Consider the following 17,283-nt stretch of genomic DNA (forward strand, 5'->3'; position numbering starts at 1 on the left):
TGTGACTAAGTGTCTCCTGCCTGCTGCTGCGGCTGCCGCACCTCCATTTTGCTGCAGGGATATTTGGTACAGTGTCTGGCTGATGAATAATATAACAGCATTGTTTTGCTCAGGGAAAAGCAGTTTATGCAAACATACATAATAGTAAAGCCCACATTCTCCTCAATTAATTTGCATTGACAGTGCATAAACAATACACAGAGATTGGTGGACCTTCCTATAATTAGATTGTTTAAATACCATCTACATGTTTTAAGATGATACATATATTTAGGAATTCTTCCAGAAAATATGGTATTAATGTGAATGTTGTCAGGCAGTTCAGCAGGTGCATGGAAGCCTGTCAATAAGGTAGAGAAAATAGGTGACATTCATTATGTAATTGACATTATGTAATGTGACTGGAGATATAGGGACCGTCATTTCAACTGGGAGATAGTCTGTGTAATTGACTTGAGTACTATTTTTATGAATACTTTATGCTTTGTACTTTAAAGGAATGCTTAAAAGAGCATACAATCACACCATTTTCCTTTTGTTTGGTTCTTGAAGCTTTTAGATAAAGACAGGCTACACTCACAATGCAACCACAGAAAAAACATTTTGTTACATTATCTTGCAATTCAGGTTTTCCCCCCTTAATTTTTCAGATTAAAATCATCCTGGACTGAGGGAATTCTTACCACAGAGTGCATTTCCAATGCAATAATAATATCATAACAGTTACACTCTCAAAAACAGAATCTGATGAATATAAATCCCCACAGTATGATGATATATGATATATGAGGAGTAGATAAACACAACTGTTCCCACACTGTACCCATGTTGACGCAGTCAGATAAATGGATGTAAATGGGCCCGGCGGTGAATGACGCATCATGGGGGTTGGCGTGGAGAGGAGCAGCGTGCCGTGGAGGTGGCGTGTCCAGTGCTGGGCTGTGTGTCACCGCTGTGGTGCATCGGACAGAGTTTGGGAAAGTTTCCAGGGGGCTGCTGGTGATAAGGATGAGCGAGTGGCCCGTTACGAGAAATGTCTCTCAAAGTGCACAAGTCAGAGCGAGATGGATCAGCCCCACCCACTGGACTGAAGGGTGCTTCTTTACCAGCCTCCCCGGCACGCTCCCTGCACTCTCTAGTAAACAAATATCTCTGTCTCTCTCTCTGTAATGCCGAGTGGGATCATTCTGGAGAGCTGCAAATCAAGCCCACTCTGCATGATGTGCATACGGAGCCCAGATCAGCCAAACAAATCATGGCCCACAGCTTCAGGAGGAATCAGATTAGGGAGCTATCTCTATGAGGTACTTAATATCCATTACTCCCCATGCACATCGCTGTAGTCTACGGCACACACATATACTCATGCACTCACACTAGGGCTGTGATGGTCATGAAATTTTGGATGACGGTAATTCGTCAGCCAAATAACCGCAGTCAACGTAATTAACGTTTGAATGGCACAGTTGGGACGCACATTTTCTCCTCTCCTTCGCTCCTGACTGCATGTGCTGCCATAGAAATAGAATGAATAGAACAGGCATCCCCAGTCAAGTCAATGATGGCATAATGGGTGGACTGGCGGCCATTGTAAGTGTACAGTGCCTTGCGAAAGTATTCGGCCCCCTTGAACTTTGCGACCTTTTGCCACATTTCAGGCTTCAAACATAAAGATATAAAACTGTATTTTTTTGTGAAGAATCAACAACAAGTGGGACACAATCATGAAGTGGAACGACATTTATTGGATATTTCAAACTTTTTTAACAAATCAAAAACTGAAAAATTGGGCGTGCAAAATTATTCAGCCCCCTTAAGTTAATACTTTGTAGCGCCACCTTTTGCTGCGATTACAGCTGTAAGTCGCTTGGGGTATGTCTCTATCAGTTTTGCACATCGAGAGACTGACATTTTTTCCCATTCCTCCTTGCAAAACAGCTCGAGCTCAGTGAGGTTGGATGGAGAGCATTTGTGAACAGCAGTTTTCAGTTCTTTCCACAGATTCTCGATTGGATTCAGGTCTGGACTTTGACTTGGCCATTCTAACACCTGGTTATGTTTATTTTTGAACCATTCCATTGTAGATTTTGCTTTATGTTTTGGATCATTGTCTTGTTGGAAGACAAATCTCCGTCCCAGTCTCAAGTCTTTTGCAGACTCCATCAGGTTTTCTTCCAGAATGGTCCTGTATTTGGCTCCATCCATCTTCCCATCAATTTTAACCATCTTCCCTGTCCCTGCTGAAGAAAAGCAGGCCCAAACCATGATGCTGCCACCACCATGTTTGACAGTGGGGATGGTGTGTTCAGGGTGATGAGCTGTGTTGCTTTTACGCCAAACATAACGTTTTGCATTGTTGCCAAAAAGTTACATTTTGGTTTCATCTGACCAGAGCACCTTCTTCCACATGTTTGGTGTGTCTCCCAGGTGGCTTGTGGCAAACTTTAAACAACACTTTTTTATGGATATCTTTAAGAAATGGCTTTCTTCTTGCCACTCTTCCATCAAGGCCAGATTTGTGCAATATACGACTGATTGTTGTCCTATGGACAGAGTCTCCCACCTCAGCTGTAGATCTCTGCAGTTCATCCAGAGTGATCATGGGCCTCTTGGCTGCATCTCTGATCAGTCTTCTCCTTGTATGAGCTGAAAGTTTAGAGGGACGGCCAAGTCTTGGTAGATTTGCAGTGGTCTGATACTCCTTCCATTTCAATATTATCGCTTGCACAGTGCTCCTTGGGATGTTTAAAGCTTGGGAAATCTTTTTGTATCCAAATCCGGCTTTAAACTTCTTCACAACAGACCTGCCTGGTGTGTACCTTGTTCTTCATGATGCTCTCTGCGCTTTTAACGGACCTCTGAGACTATCACAGTGCAGGTGCATTTATACGGAGACTTGATTACACACAGGTGGATTGTATTTATCCTCATTAGTCATTTAGGTCAACATTGGATCATTCAGAGATCCTCACTGAACTTCTGGAGAGAGTTTGCTGCACTGAAAGTAAAGGGGCTGAATAATTTTGCACGCCCAATTTTTCAGTTTTTGATTTGTTAAAAAAGTTTGAAATATCCAATAAATGTCGTTCCACTTCATGATTGTGTCCCACTTGTTGTTGATTCTTCACAAAAAAATACAGTTTTATATCTTTATGTTTGAAGCCTGAAATGTGGCAAAAGGTCGCAAAGTTCAAGGGGGCCGAATACTTTCGCAAGGCACTGTACCCATAAGAGCAAAGCAGGAAGTAAAATATGTGCTAAAATATGTGATGTGATCTGTTGATTCAACTCGGCCATCTGCACTGATCTGTCTGATAGTGCTGAGAGATTAGTGAGTTTTTGAAGTCAGTTCGGTTTTTGTTAGATTATTTAAAAAATTATCATGTTTTTATTTCGGTTTAGTCCCGCCTTCAGTCAGGTGTTTGTTCCACAATTTTCTTCCAACACCCTCCATCAGTATGAAACAATCTCTGATAGTAAATCAAACTGCCCACACTGACCACAGGAGAAAGGAGTTAATCTACAAAGAATCCCAATATAACAATTCTGCACCACAGGGCCATGTCTGATTCAATGGGTCGTCTCAATCACATGCTCCCTCTCTCCCTTCTCTCGCTCACCCTACTCTCTTTCTCATGTTCTCTCTCTCCCTTCTCTCACTCTCTCTACTCTCTTTCTCCTGCTCTCTCTCTCCCTTCTCTCTCCCTCTCTACTCTCTTTCTCCTGCTCTCTCTCTCCCTTCTCTCACTCTCTCTACTCTCTTTCTCCTGCTCTCTCTCACTCACTCTACTCTTTCTCCTGCTCTCTTTCTCTCTACTCTCTTTCGCCTGCTCTCTCTCTCCCTTCTCTCACTCTCTCTACTCTCTTTCTCCTGCTCTCTCTCACTCACTCTACTCTTTCTCCTGCTCTCTCTCTCCCTTCTCTCTCTCTCTCTACTCTCTTTCGCCTGCTCTCTCTCTCCCTTCTCTCACTCTCTCTACTCTCTTTTTCCTGCTCTCTCTCTCTACTCTCTTTCTTCTGCTCTCTCTCTCCCCCCTTCTCTCACTCTCTCTACTCTCTCCTGCTCTCTCTCTCCCTTCTCTCACTCTCTTTCTCCTGCTCTCTCTCTCCCTTCTCTCACTCTCTCTCTCCTGCTCTCACTCTCTCCCTGTCTCTCTCTCTGTAGCAGGCACCAGAAAATATAGGGATTAGTGGTGTGTATTCGTGCTTAGCACTGGACACAGTAGCCATTTTAGAGCAATGATGAACTGTGTGTAAGAGTATGTGTTCTTACTGGCTTCTCACACTGGCTAACCCACTATTCTCCACACTGGCTAACCCACTATCCTCCACACGGTTACATAGGAGTTGGTCCAGGGCCAGTGTGGTGGGTGGTTATAGAGACTTAAAGGTTTGACAAACTGCCTTCAGGGAATGGCTGGAGTTGGCACTGCCTGTTAACCCTGCTAAAGGACTGGGAGGGCACCTGAACTAAGAGAGAGAGACAGTCAGAGACAGAGAAGGGTAGAGAGAGAGTGGGGGAGAGGGGAAAAGATTGATAGAGAGAGAAAGAGAGAAAGACAGAGAGATGAGAGAATGGGGTAGGAAGGAGGGAGAGGGGAGAGCGATATGCAGGCATAAGGGAGGAATTGCTGGAAGAGAGGGGTGGAGAAGATAAATTATGTTGTTATGAATATCACGGGCAATTCACACTGGCACACATTCCATCTGAGATCCCATCAGCTGTCAAATTGGGAAAGCGATGGGAATGCAAGGCACCAAGCATCTCAACAAGACCAGAGCAGGGAGAACCACTGAGACCTCATCAAAACACAATCACGTCCACAGCCAGACCCCTCAGATGGACGCAGCCAGACACACACTCACCACACCACACCACATACACAGAACCCTCACATTTACCCAAATCTGTAAATAACCACACACACAAAAATACATTAGTTTGTAGTCACACATGAACACATTTTCGCCCCATACAATACTACCCAGTTAAATAGTATTCATCATCTCTTCCTATCACCAGCGAGTATATCTCCATTATAAAGAGGCTCGCCTCAAAAGCTCCACCGAGCCTGAGACTCTGTTGTTGATGTGGAATGTAGCAGGCACAGGCTGCTGAGCTCCTAAGCTCAATGAGGTCCAGCCCAAGCAACCTAGCCAAGTCTAGTCCAACCCAGCCAAGTATAGCCCAACCCAGCCAAGTCTAGCCCAACCCAGCCTGGCTCAGCCCATTCCATCCCATGCCAGTTGACTTTAGCCAAGCCTATCTCAGCTCAGCCCAGAGTGCCCAGTCAGGTGTAACCACATCACGCTCGACCAGCTCCCAGATCAGCAGTCCCTCAGCTAATCCCAGCAGATAGCCCAAACGCTGACCAAAAGCAAATAATTGCTTCCAGTTGGCTGGCTCCCCCAAAACCACTCTAAGGCAGGGACAGGTGTTTCCATGTAGGGGATTTCTTCCTTCCCAAGGACTTATCGTGATCTGTTCAATTCTGCTAAATTAAGAGATCCAACCTGATATGTGTTGGTGTCACTGATAAGATCTGGTGTGGTGTCTGCCAGATAATGTTCCCCTACTTTAACACTAATATTACATGTTTACTTTTTTTGTATCATATCCAGGAGCCAGGAGGGATCTCGCTGCATGCCAAGTGTACAAATACATGTCTGGTTCTTCATCTGCTGAGAAATATTGAATTTGATAGCTTTCCCTGTTTATTGCTTTGGAATGCCTACAGCACCTTTCCCTGCGAGAACAAAGGGAGTCTGCTGCCAAGTGCTTGCTGTGTCAAGAGCCCTATCAAAAAGTCTGACTTCACAGGGCCAGGGAGGGAGGGCAGACAACATCGAAGCATACTCACAAAGCTAAACCAATGACACGACAGCGATTCACAACTCTTCTCTTAATAACACAGAAAACCACTATAAATAAAACAATATGCCCTTAAAACGAAAACAAACAAAATGAGCTACTAACATCTCTCTCTCTCTCAACGTGATTTGCTTTGCTGTAGTTACACTGATAAGAGGCTCTGTCTTATAGTGAAGACGAGACTCACAGACACAGGTGGTGCTGCAGGAGATGGAGGAAGGGTAGATGTGGTGATAAAATGGTTGGGCTAACAGATGGATAAGAACTGAGTATAAAATAAAATATCCGTCCTTCATTTGCCATCACTAAAAACACAGCATCTAACTATCTTATGTCTCTTTTGTCCTGTGTTCCATTCCGTTACAGTGCATTCGGAAAGTGTTCAGACCCCTTGACTTTTTCCACATTGTTACGTTACAGCCTTATTCTAAAATGTATTAAATTGTTTTCCCCCTCATCAATCTACACACAATACCCCATAATAACAAAGCAAAGACAGGTTTTTAGAATTAAATGTATAAAAAAAAACTTAAATATTACATTTACTTAAGTATTCAGACCCTTTACTTTGGCAGCGATTATAGCCTGAAGTCTTCTTGGGTGACGCGACAAGCTGTATTTGGGGAGTTTCTCCCATTCTCTGCAGATCCTCTCAAGCTCTGTCAGGTTGGATGGGGAGCGTCACTGCATTTTCAGATCTCTCCAGAGAAGTTCGATCAGGTTCAAGTCTGGGCTCTGGCTGGGCCTCTCAAGGACATTCAGAGACTTGTCCCGAAGCCACTCCTGCATTGCCTTGGCTGTGTGCTTAGGGTCCTTGTCCTGTTGGAAGGTGAACCTTCACCCCAGTCTCAGGTCCTGAGTGCTCTGGAGCAGGTTTTTATCAAGGATCTCTCTGTACTTTTCTCTGTTCATCTTTCCCTCGATCCTGACTAGTCTCCCAGTCCCTGCCACTGAAAAACATCCCCACAGCTTGATTCTGCCACCACCGTGCTTCACCGTAGGGATGGTGCCAGGGTTCCTCCAGATGTGCCACTTGGCATTCGGGCTAAAGAGTTCAATCTTAGCTTCATCAGACCAGAGAATCTTGTTTCTCATGGGCTGAGAGTTCTTTAGGTGCCTCTTGGTAAACTCCAAGCAAGCTGCCATGTGCCTTTTACTGAGGAGTGGCTTCCGTCTGACCACTCTACCATAAAGGCCTGATTGGTGGAGTGTGGCAGAGATGATTGTCCTTCTGGAAGTTTCTCCCATCTCGACAGAGGAACTGGAGCTCTGTCAGAGTGACCATCGGGTTCTTAGTCACCTCCCTGACCAAGTCCCTTCTTCCCTGATTGCTCAGTTTGGCTGGGCAGCCAGCTGTAGGAAGAATCTTGGTGGTTCCAAACTTCTTCCATTTAAGAATGATGGAGACCACTGGGTTCTTGGGGACCTTCAATGCTGCAACAAACAAAAAAAGTTCCCTTTTCCCAGATCTGTGCCTCGACACAATCCTGTCTCGGAGCTCTACTGACAATTCCTTGCTTGGTTTTTGCTCTGAAATGCACTGTCAACTGTAGACAGGTGTGTGTCTTTCTAAATCATGTCTAATCAATTGAATTTCCCTCAGGTGAACTCCAATCAAGTTGTAGAAAAATCTCAAGGATGATCAATGGAAAGAGGATGCACCTGAGCTCAATTTCGATTCTAATAGCAAACGGTCTGAATCCTTATGTAAATAAGCAAACATTTCTACAAACCTGTTTTCGACTTGTCATTATGGGATATTGTGTGTAGATTGACGACAAACGTTTTTTTTAACCATTTTAGAATAAGGCCGTAACGTAACAAAATGTGGAAAGGGGTCTGAATACTTTCCGAATGCACTGTATATGGCTCTTTATATATTACACAAAGCTATATAATGTACAGAGAACCAGACAGGATGGTTGCTGTCAGATCAGCTACAGAAGTCAGTGTTTCCATAGAAATGTGCAGAAGGCCACAGGGCCTCTGGGGCAGCAGACAGTGGAGCCCTGAGGATGAGCTGCTACTATCCCCGCTTCCTGCTTTCTCCCCAGCGAGAGACATGGAGGGGTGGGAGGATAAACGCTTGAATCATGCTGAGCCTTGGGGGGGACCTGCAGGGCCAAAGAGCCAGCCTCAGGAACGTGGGGGAACAACAGAGGAGGAAAGAGAAGAGAAAACGCCTCTCAGAAAAGAGCCAGTCAATCTCCAGCACATATACACATAACTAACCCTAGCGTCTGCCTTTGAGCTGGATTATGGGGTTTAGGCCCTACAGTAGAGCTTCAGAAGTAGAGGTCCACAGCAGCCCAAAGCTCAGTATCAACTTAACACTGACACACCATGGCACGACTTCAGAGATTACAGTGGAGCAGAAGGAAGACGTTCCCTCGCTGACACAAAGTGCAGCGTTGCAGGGTTTAATACTCCCTTTCTCTCCCACCTCCCTCTTTCTTTCTGTCAAGAGCATGGGGCGAACGAGGGGTGAATGGCTACCTATGCTTAGTGGGGCAGGTGAACATCTGAAATGACAGGGACAAGGGCTTCTTGAGTGCTCTGTAGAATGCTGGCAGCTCACTGAGAGACCATTAGGGAGATGTGTTCTGATCAAATGCATCATCATTCATGTAGACAGAGAGACGCAGAGACAGACAATGGGGTCTGGAGCACTCACCTTGAACAGCCTGATGTGACCCAGACAGGAGGGCCATCAGATGGTCATTACGCTCCTATCAACCTCCATTCAAACTGCCATCCAACTACCTTTCCCCTGGAGATGTGAGCTGTGCAGCCTGAAACTAACATCCCTCCTAGAAGTTATCTAAACATGGAAAGTTATACATGCGTGTGGCATCATAAGCCTACACTGTATCTCCCATTGTATTACTTTGTATTCCTTCTACTGTGTCTGTCTGTTCCGCATCGGCCCTCTGAGCAACAAGATGTGAGAGTTAATACTAAAGGACCTACAGTAAGCTTTGTTTTCAGGAGAAGAAGAGGAGATAAAATAATGTAACCAAGTTTGCCAATGATAGGATCTCAGAGACCTGGCAGTGTGGTGCCAGGACAACAACATCTCCCTCAACGTGGGCAAGACAAAGAAGCTTTTCGTCGACTACAGGAAACGGAGGGCAGAACACGCCCCCTCTTCACATCGACGGGGCTGTAGTGGAGCGGGTCTAGAGCTTCACGTTCCTCGGTATCCTCTTTAATAAGGTCCTATAATGGTCCAAACACACCAACACAGTCGCGAAGAGGGCACGACAACGCCTCTTCTCCCTCAGGAGGCTGAAAAGATTTGGCATGGGCCCATAGTCTCAAAAGGTTCTACAGCTGAACTGTTGAGTGCATCTTGACTGGCTGCATCACAGCTTTGTATGGCAACTGCTTGGCATCAGACCACAAGGTGCTACAAAGGGTAGTGCGGACGACCCAGTACATCACTGGAGCCAAACTCCCTGCCATCCAGGACCTCTATACCAGGCGGTGTCAGAGGAAGGCCTAAAAATTCTCAAATACTCCAGACACCCAAGTCATAGACTGTTCTCGCTGCTACCGCACAGCAAACAGTACTGGAACGCTAAGTCTGGGACCAAAAGGCTCCAGAACTGCTTCCAACCCCAAGCCATAAGACTGCTAAATAGTTCACCAAATAGATACCAGGACCATCTGCATTGACCCTTTTTGCACTAACTATTTTTTGACTTCATGCACACACACAGTGGACTCTACCCACACACTCACACATACTTACACTGACACTCAAAACACATACATACACACACACTCACTCACTCACACATAACAAGTACACACAGGCTCACTGTCAGCACACACAGCACACACACATCTACTTTATGCATGACACAAGTAATTTTTCCAACAATTGTTTACAGACAGATTATTTCATTTATAATTCACTGTATCACAATTCCAGTGGGTCAGAAGTTTACATACACTAAGTTGACTGTGCCTTTAAACAGCTTGGAAAATTCCAGAAAATTATGTAATGGCTTTAGAAGCTTCTGATAGGCTAATTGACATAATTTGAGTCAATTGGAGGTGTACCTGTGGATGTATTTCAAGGCCTACCTTCAAACTCAGTGCCTCTTCACATCATGGGAAAATCAAAATAAATCAGCCAAGACCTCAGAAAAAAAATTGTAGACCTCCACAAGTCTGGTTCCTCCTTGGGAGTAATTTCTAAACGCCTGAAGGTATCATGTTCACTTGTACAAACAATAGTACGCAAGTATAAACACCAAGGGACCATGCAGCCATCCTACCGCTCAGGAAGGAGACGCGTTCTGTCTCCTAGAGATGAATGAACTTTGGTGCGAAAAGTGAAAATCCATCCCAGAACAACAGCAAAGGACCTTGTGAAGATGCTGGAGGAAACAGGTACAAAAGTATCTATATCCACAGTAAAACGATTCCTATATCGACACAACCGGAAAGGCCGCTCAGCAAGGAAGAAGTTACCGCTCCAAAACTTCCATAAAAAAAGCCAGACTACGGATTGCAACTGCACATGAGGACAAAGATCGTACTTTTTGGAGAAATGCCCTCTGGTCTGATGACACAAAAATAGAACTGTTTGGCCATCATGACCATCATTATGTTTGGAGGAAAAAGGGGGAAGCTTGCAAGCCGAAGAACACCATCCCAACCGTGAAGCACGGGAGTGGCAGCATCATGTTGTGGGGGTGCTTTGCTGCAGGAGGGACTGGTGCACTTCACAGAATAGATGGCATCATGAGGAAGGGAAAATTACGTGGATATATTGAAGCAACATCTCAAGACATTAGTCAGGACGTTAAAGCTTGGTCGCAAATGTTTCTTCCAAATGGACATTGACCGCAAGCATACTTCTAAGTTGTGGCAAAGTGACTTAAGGACAACAAAGTCAAGGTATTGGAGTGGCCATCACAAAGCCCTGATCTCAAACCTACAGAAGATTTGTGGGCAGAACTGAAAAGGCGTGTGTCAGCAAGGAGGCCTACAAACCTGACTCAGTTACACCAGCTCTGTCAGGAGGAATGGATTAAAATTCACCCAACTTATTGTGGGAAGCTTGTGGAAGGCTACCTGAAACGTTTGACCCTAGTTAAACAATTTAAAGGCAATCCTACCAAATACTAATTGAGTGTATGTAAACTTCTGACCCACTGGGAATGTGATAAAATAATAAAAATCTGAAATAAATCATTCTCTACTATTATTCTGACATTTCACATTCTGCTCCTAACTGACCTAAGACAGGGAATTTTTACTAGGATTAAATTTCAGGAATTGTGAAAAAACTGAGTTTAAATGTATTTGGCTACGGTGTATGTAAACTTCCGACTTCAACTGTACATATCTACCTCAATTTCCTCATACCCCTGCACATGAACTCAGTACTGGTACCCTGTGTATATAGCCAAGCTATCATTGCTCAATGTGTATTTATTCCTTGTGTTATATATTTTATATTTTTATTATAATAATTCTTCAATGTATTCTGCATTGTTGGGAAGGACCCGTAAGTAAGCATATAATTTGTTGTTTACGAAGCATGTGACAATTAAAATTAGATTTGACGTCAGCCACAATATGCAGCTGAATGTTCACTTACGTATCCCGCACTCCAGAGGACCCCGAGACAGTGGCATGCATTTAACCCTGTGTATATAGTACATTATATGAACTCTAACATGGAGGAGTCACTATCAAATGCGACATGAGCCGTGAAGTATGGGGGATCGTCAAACGGCAAGGAGAGATCAGTGAGCGCCAGAGAATACCGCTTCAGTTTGCATTTCATTCTGCTGCTGTACAGGCACAACGTCAATTGGACACCTTTCAATTTCCAGTTACTGGGAAGTGAGTATGTTTGCAAATATGCATGCATGTGTGTGTGTGGCGTACATAAGAGGCTTGTGGAACCAAGGAGAAGATTAAATATTACCCAAGCATGTTCCCCTCCCTCCAAGCTAACCTTGGGTGTATGTGACCTTGTTAGCTGGGCCACTGCAGGGACAAAGCAGCAAAAAAACGGCCTCAGTATGTCTCTCCCTCCCTATGGATCTCACACACGTCCACACACACGTTCCAGCGTCTGCTCGCTTCTCCCTGCCACTGTTTGCAGAGTTTGAAATTGCTTTAATAATTGACACCGTTAATAACCAGGCTGGTCTCTGCGGCACACAGGGGCCCTGTTCAAACACAGGTGTGTGTGTCCTGCTCGGCCCAGGCGTGGTGCAGAGGGGGGCAGTGTTTGGAGAGAAGAGCTAGTGTGTGAGTGTGTGCGTGTGTATGTGATTTTAGTCTGAGCCATCAGAAACTGTGCAGAATTGACTGATCTGCTAGTTGAGGGCGGTAATAGGATGGGCTCCTGTGTAAACACATAGGAAACTACAGAGGCCTCGTCTGAGCTACCACTGACACAGAGCTGAAGGTCATAGAGACAGGGTGAGAGATGCTCCTCCAGGCTACAGAACAGGACTTTATCTGGGTTAACCTGAGCCTCCACCATTCCAGGACATTAACTGGCATTACCTTAGTCCAACCCAGATGTTATGTCATTCCCACCCTGGATAATGAGGGAGTCTGTACAACAGGGTGGCCACTGGACGTCAGCAAGACAAAGAAGGCAACCGTAATGGAATTGTAATTCTATGTAGGCAGCAGTGACTGAATGGTCACATTCATATACTGCAATCAACAGGGAAAACAACTTATTCAATACTGTTCTGTAATCAACAACAGCCTGTTTTCCCTCCCATGGAAATGGACATCGTCCTATTCAGACAGACAGGGCCTTGATGAGCTTCTCATCACCACCTCATCACCACCCATCATCCATTAGATCTCTCTCTCCCTCTTCCCCCCCCCCTCTTTCTCTCTCTGCTGGCCGTCAGTCCACAGGCTCTACTCTGGGAAACTATTCTGAGAAGAGGTGGGGAGGGCAAATCTTTTCAGAGTGACATTGGAGAAAGTCTGCCTTTTGAGTGAAGAGAGGCAATATTAACAACAATAGAGAAATGAATAAGACGGCCAGGAGGCCCGAAGGTTGGGCTGTGGGGGGAGTGATGGGGAGTACGGTGTTGGGGGGGTTGTAGTATTGTGGATGGGAGTACTGCTGGTAAAGGAGGGTGAGGAGGAGAGGGAGGAGGAGGGAGGAGGAGGGAGGGGTGATAAGTGCACGATTTCCTCGGCGGCTGTGTGGTGCTGCAGCCGTGCCGCTGTCACACGTCAGAGGGAGCAAATCAAAGGCAGCTCTTTTGATGAATATAAAACAGATTCCTGCTGAGAAGCACTCTGCCTCTCCCTCTCTCTAATCACAGAGCCGCAGCACAGAGCAATCCCCCCAGCCCTGCACAAAATGAAAGAAGAGTGGAAACAAGGAGAAGGGGACGGAGAGCACACACAATCACAACAAAGCCTGCTTTAGAATGGCAATAAACATTGGTCCTCTGGAGAGATCTGCACAGGTCTGCACAGTGTGGTGTCGGGAGGAGATGGAACAGCATAAAGCTTTCTATTCCCTCTCAAACAACGCAATGTACATGTCTCATCTGAAAACAATGGCCAACCCAGCAGCTGGTATGTATACCACACCTGCATCAGTGCCTGTGGCTTCAGAAATGATAAAGGCTTTAGTTTTGTTCAAATTATGTCTACATTTTCAAATAATAGTCAAATCAACACATTTTAGTCAAACGTATGACACAAAGAAGCTAATGTATTGAGTGAGTGAGCAATGAGAATCCTCGCCTTTTTCAGAGAATGCCACAAAACATGAGACCAAATTGTCATTAGCTCAATCTCTTTCATAGACGAGGCACAACAGCTCTTAACAGGCATAGCGTGTGTGTGTGTGTGTGTGTGTGTGTGTGTCTGGGTAAGTGTGCGTACGCCTGTCCCTTTTCAACGCCCCTAAAGGTGTTCTAGGAGTGGGGTCCCATAGCATCCCCTAATACATGGGATTTATTGTCGAGCGAGACCACTTCACTCTCCTCCTTAACCTCTCCTTTCATTACTGCTCCCCATTCGGGTGGCTATGGACAAAACAGCCCTTATGCTCCAGACTGCAGGCTGAAACCAGCCACAGAGAAGCCCACCACCTAGTACTTTCCCTGGGTCCTGCTGCATCCCTCCGTCCATCCCCCCAGTGGGGCACCTAACTATCCTCCTTGTAGGAGTCAAAATTAATCAAATAAGAGACAGCGGGCACTGCAAATATCCCATCTACTGCAACACACTCTAGAACTGGCTAGCTCATTACCACCCAGTCCTTTTGTGCAGTAGATGGGTTCAATCAGGTCAAATACTAGTGGCCAAAGAAAGGTAGGGAGGTTAAGACCTCATTTATTGGTAACTAGTTCGACCCCTCCTCTGCACCTCCTCTAAATCCAGCGTGGTTCCCTGCATGTCCATACCCCAGCTCAGCCAGCCTCCCCTGGGCAGCTCTCCTCTACTGCTCCCCAGGCAGCGCTTGTCTGTGGCACCGGAACCTGCTCCCACCCAGGCCCTGAAAGTGACACATGCGTGGGTGTCGCCGACGTGTCACCTTCCTGCCCGCTGAAGTATGAGGCAATTTCCTGCGAGTGGCGCATGGCGAGGGAGAGCGAGGGGCTAGGCGCGACCCAGCTCCACCGTTCTCTATGATACTGTCAAGGAAGAGTAATGGCTTTCTGCAGCGGCAGCCACTACCAAACTAATGTTGTGTGACTTTGGCTCTCCTTTCCAATGCATTTCCTCCACATTGAGAGAGGGAAAGAGAGAAGGAAAAGGGATGAGAGGTGAGGAGAAGAGAGGAAAAGGCAGCAGTGATGGAGAACATAGTCAGGAATCCCATAGATTCCTTCAGTGTTAGAATGTTTCAGCACCAAATACATCCTCTCTTACACAACGACATCCTCTCTTACACAAAGACAATGCTGTTTCACTAAAACACCAAATACATGACAGGAACATTTCTCTCATTTGCATATGTTTTCTACGGTTCCCTCTATTCTCTACCATCTGGCTATGAGGCTGTTTCCTCCTCCACCCCCACGCAGCCAAACAGGATACCAGTCAGTGCTCTGTGAGCCCACCAGGGATGCCTGACTAATCAACAAGCCAATTCAACCAATCAGGAAGGTTCTAACTAACATTTGGATGATTTGAAGGTCAAAGTCCACCAGAGAGAAAAAAAATCTATCAATCTACCTACCATCTCTGAGGACTAATAGGCCAATCTACCTACCATCTCTGAGGACTAATAGGCCAATCTACCTTCCATCTCTGAGGACTAATAGGCCAATCTACCTACCATCTCTGAGGACTAATGGGCCAATCTACCTACCATCTCTGAGGACTAATGGGCCAATCTACCTACCATCTCTGAGGACTAATAGACCAATCTACCTAACATCTCTGAGGCTATGTCCGTAATTACACAGAACTCATTGTACCTGACCTCACAAATTCAATAAGCAATGAAGAGAAGTTGTCTCATTATTTTCTCACAATTTCCATATTAAATGCAAACAAAAGGAACTCTAAAAAGCCCTCTTTCTAGGGACCTGCATAGTTCCCTACTTAAACTCTCTGCCTCCTTCTGCTGCTGCACACGTAATTGCGATCCAATCCCATCCAGAAATTATAAGGTTATTTTACAGAATTACAGCCTGATTAAAATTGCACAATATTAGAGTTAATTGACTCCCATCATGGTCTCTGGGCTGCCTGACAGATGTGTGGAGACGTCAAGAGTTAGGTGGAGAGAGGGGGACAGAGCTGCTATTCAGGCTGGCCCTGACTCCCACATTGGGGCCATCAGAACCCAGGCCACATGTGCCATCATTAGAGCCCCTCTCAACAAACACTGGTCTGAAAGATCTACAGCTCTACAGGGGAAATCCTGATCTCCAACCCATGACACCACACAGACAGACCATACAGACAGACCATACAGACAGACCATACAGACAGACCGTGTGAGAGACTGAGTCACCATGTACGGACGCATTCATCTGGAAATGAGGGTTTAATGTGATTTATGTGTGAATGCGTAGGCTTGTACAGGAATGTTAATAACAACAGGATGACTGATGAAATGTAATGAGTCTTAGAATAGAGAAAATGAACACAATATAACTGGAACTTTATAGGACTAGCTTACATTTCAATCATTTTCTATCACATAGTAATGTACTTGTTTGCACAGAGAAATGACATTTGGATGAAAATGTAAGACTTGAAAAGCCCAGAGTGGATCCAAGTTCATTATATGTTCACTGATGCATTGTTAGACCTTACAGCCTATATAAAACGTAGGTCAGGTAGTAGATCATGTCCTGTGGAACGTATAACAGTACATGTACAGTATATGCATGAACACTGTGCTTTAACCCACTTTCCCTGCTGTACTCACGCCCCCACACAGGGTTGCGCTGCTGATGCCCACTCTAACAGCCACCTCCTGTCTCAGCTGGCCAATGGTCTCCTCAGAGCTCCTGACCTGCCATCAAGACAGCCACACAGCACATTCTTCACCGTACCACACCAATGGGTTACAAGTACAACTGTAGATTAGACCAATGTAGGTTTCATTATGCTGATGAAGCAATTGCATCCTCTGTCAATAGTGTGTTCAAAATGTGATTAAAAGTGATTAAATTATGTTAACATGTTGATGTACTAGTTCTAATTGATCTTGACCAGAAGTGGACAAGTGTTTCCCAACAGAATTGGCCAGTCCTGAACTAGACCTGTCTGGGTGGTAATAGATCCCCAGCTCTACCTGGTCAGTGAGCTGCTTCACCCTGCTCTCCAGCTGGTGGAGCTCCTGCAGCTGTGTCAGCTTGTCCTGGTCCTTCCTGGTCATCTCCTGGTGCAGCTCTGTGATGGTGTCCTGCAGCTCCTGGACTTGGGCTTCACGCTCCTCCACCTGATACAAGACAAACACATGCCTGATTTGATATATGTTTGCCTCCTTCCTTTCCTCCTTCTTTCCTTCCATCTATCCAGATTTCCTTGAGGTAATCACCAATTTCACACAGTAGGTTAGGTGAAAGCAAGGATTCCACTATTATTTTTGCCAATCAAGTCATGTCTAAACATGTCAGAAATATATTATTTCAAGGAAGGAAAGAAACAGGGATTCATTTTCATATTATTGGAAGTCTGCAGCACTAAAGTAAAACACAAAGCCTATTGAAAGTCTCCAGAAGCAACTGAACATCAAAGTCGTCTACTACAGTAAAACACCAAATACAATACAGTTTGCACTCACATGTCGAACTATCAAGAGAGGCATCTCAAAGGAGATGTGCCAATTTCAGGTACAAGATTACATTTTTGTGGCAGAAGATACAATGTAATCAAACAATGTTACACAGATAAAATGCATGTCCTGTTCCTTATTACCAGCCAGTTGA

At 45.2% G+C, this 17,283-nt stretch overlaps 1 protein-coding gene across 1 annotated transcript in view; it reads right to left on the bottom strand.

The window, feature by feature from the left end:
- Nucleotides 1-17,283, bottom strand: part of LOC139384557 (early endosome antigen 1-like) — a 246,497-nt gene that overhangs the window by 217,452 nt on the left and 11,762 nt on the right. The window contains exons 2-3 of the mRNA XM_071129395.1: nucleotides 16,647-16,793; nucleotides 16,278-16,364 (exon numbers count right to left, since the gene is read on the bottom strand). Of these exons, the coding sequence (XP_070985496.1) occupies nucleotides 16,278-16,364; nucleotides 16,647-16,793 (234 nt within the window). The remainder of the gene's footprint in view (nucleotides 1-16,277; nucleotides 16,365-16,646; nucleotides 16,794-17,283) is intronic.

This window comes from Oncorhynchus clarkii, chromosome 26 (assembly GCF_045791955.1).
Source record: "Oncorhynchus clarkii lewisi isolate Uvic-CL-2024 chromosome 26, UVic_Ocla_1.0, whole genome shotgun sequence".
NCBI classification, from domain to species: domain Eukaryota; kingdom Metazoa; phylum Chordata; class Actinopteri; order Salmoniformes; family Salmonidae; genus Oncorhynchus; species Oncorhynchus clarkii.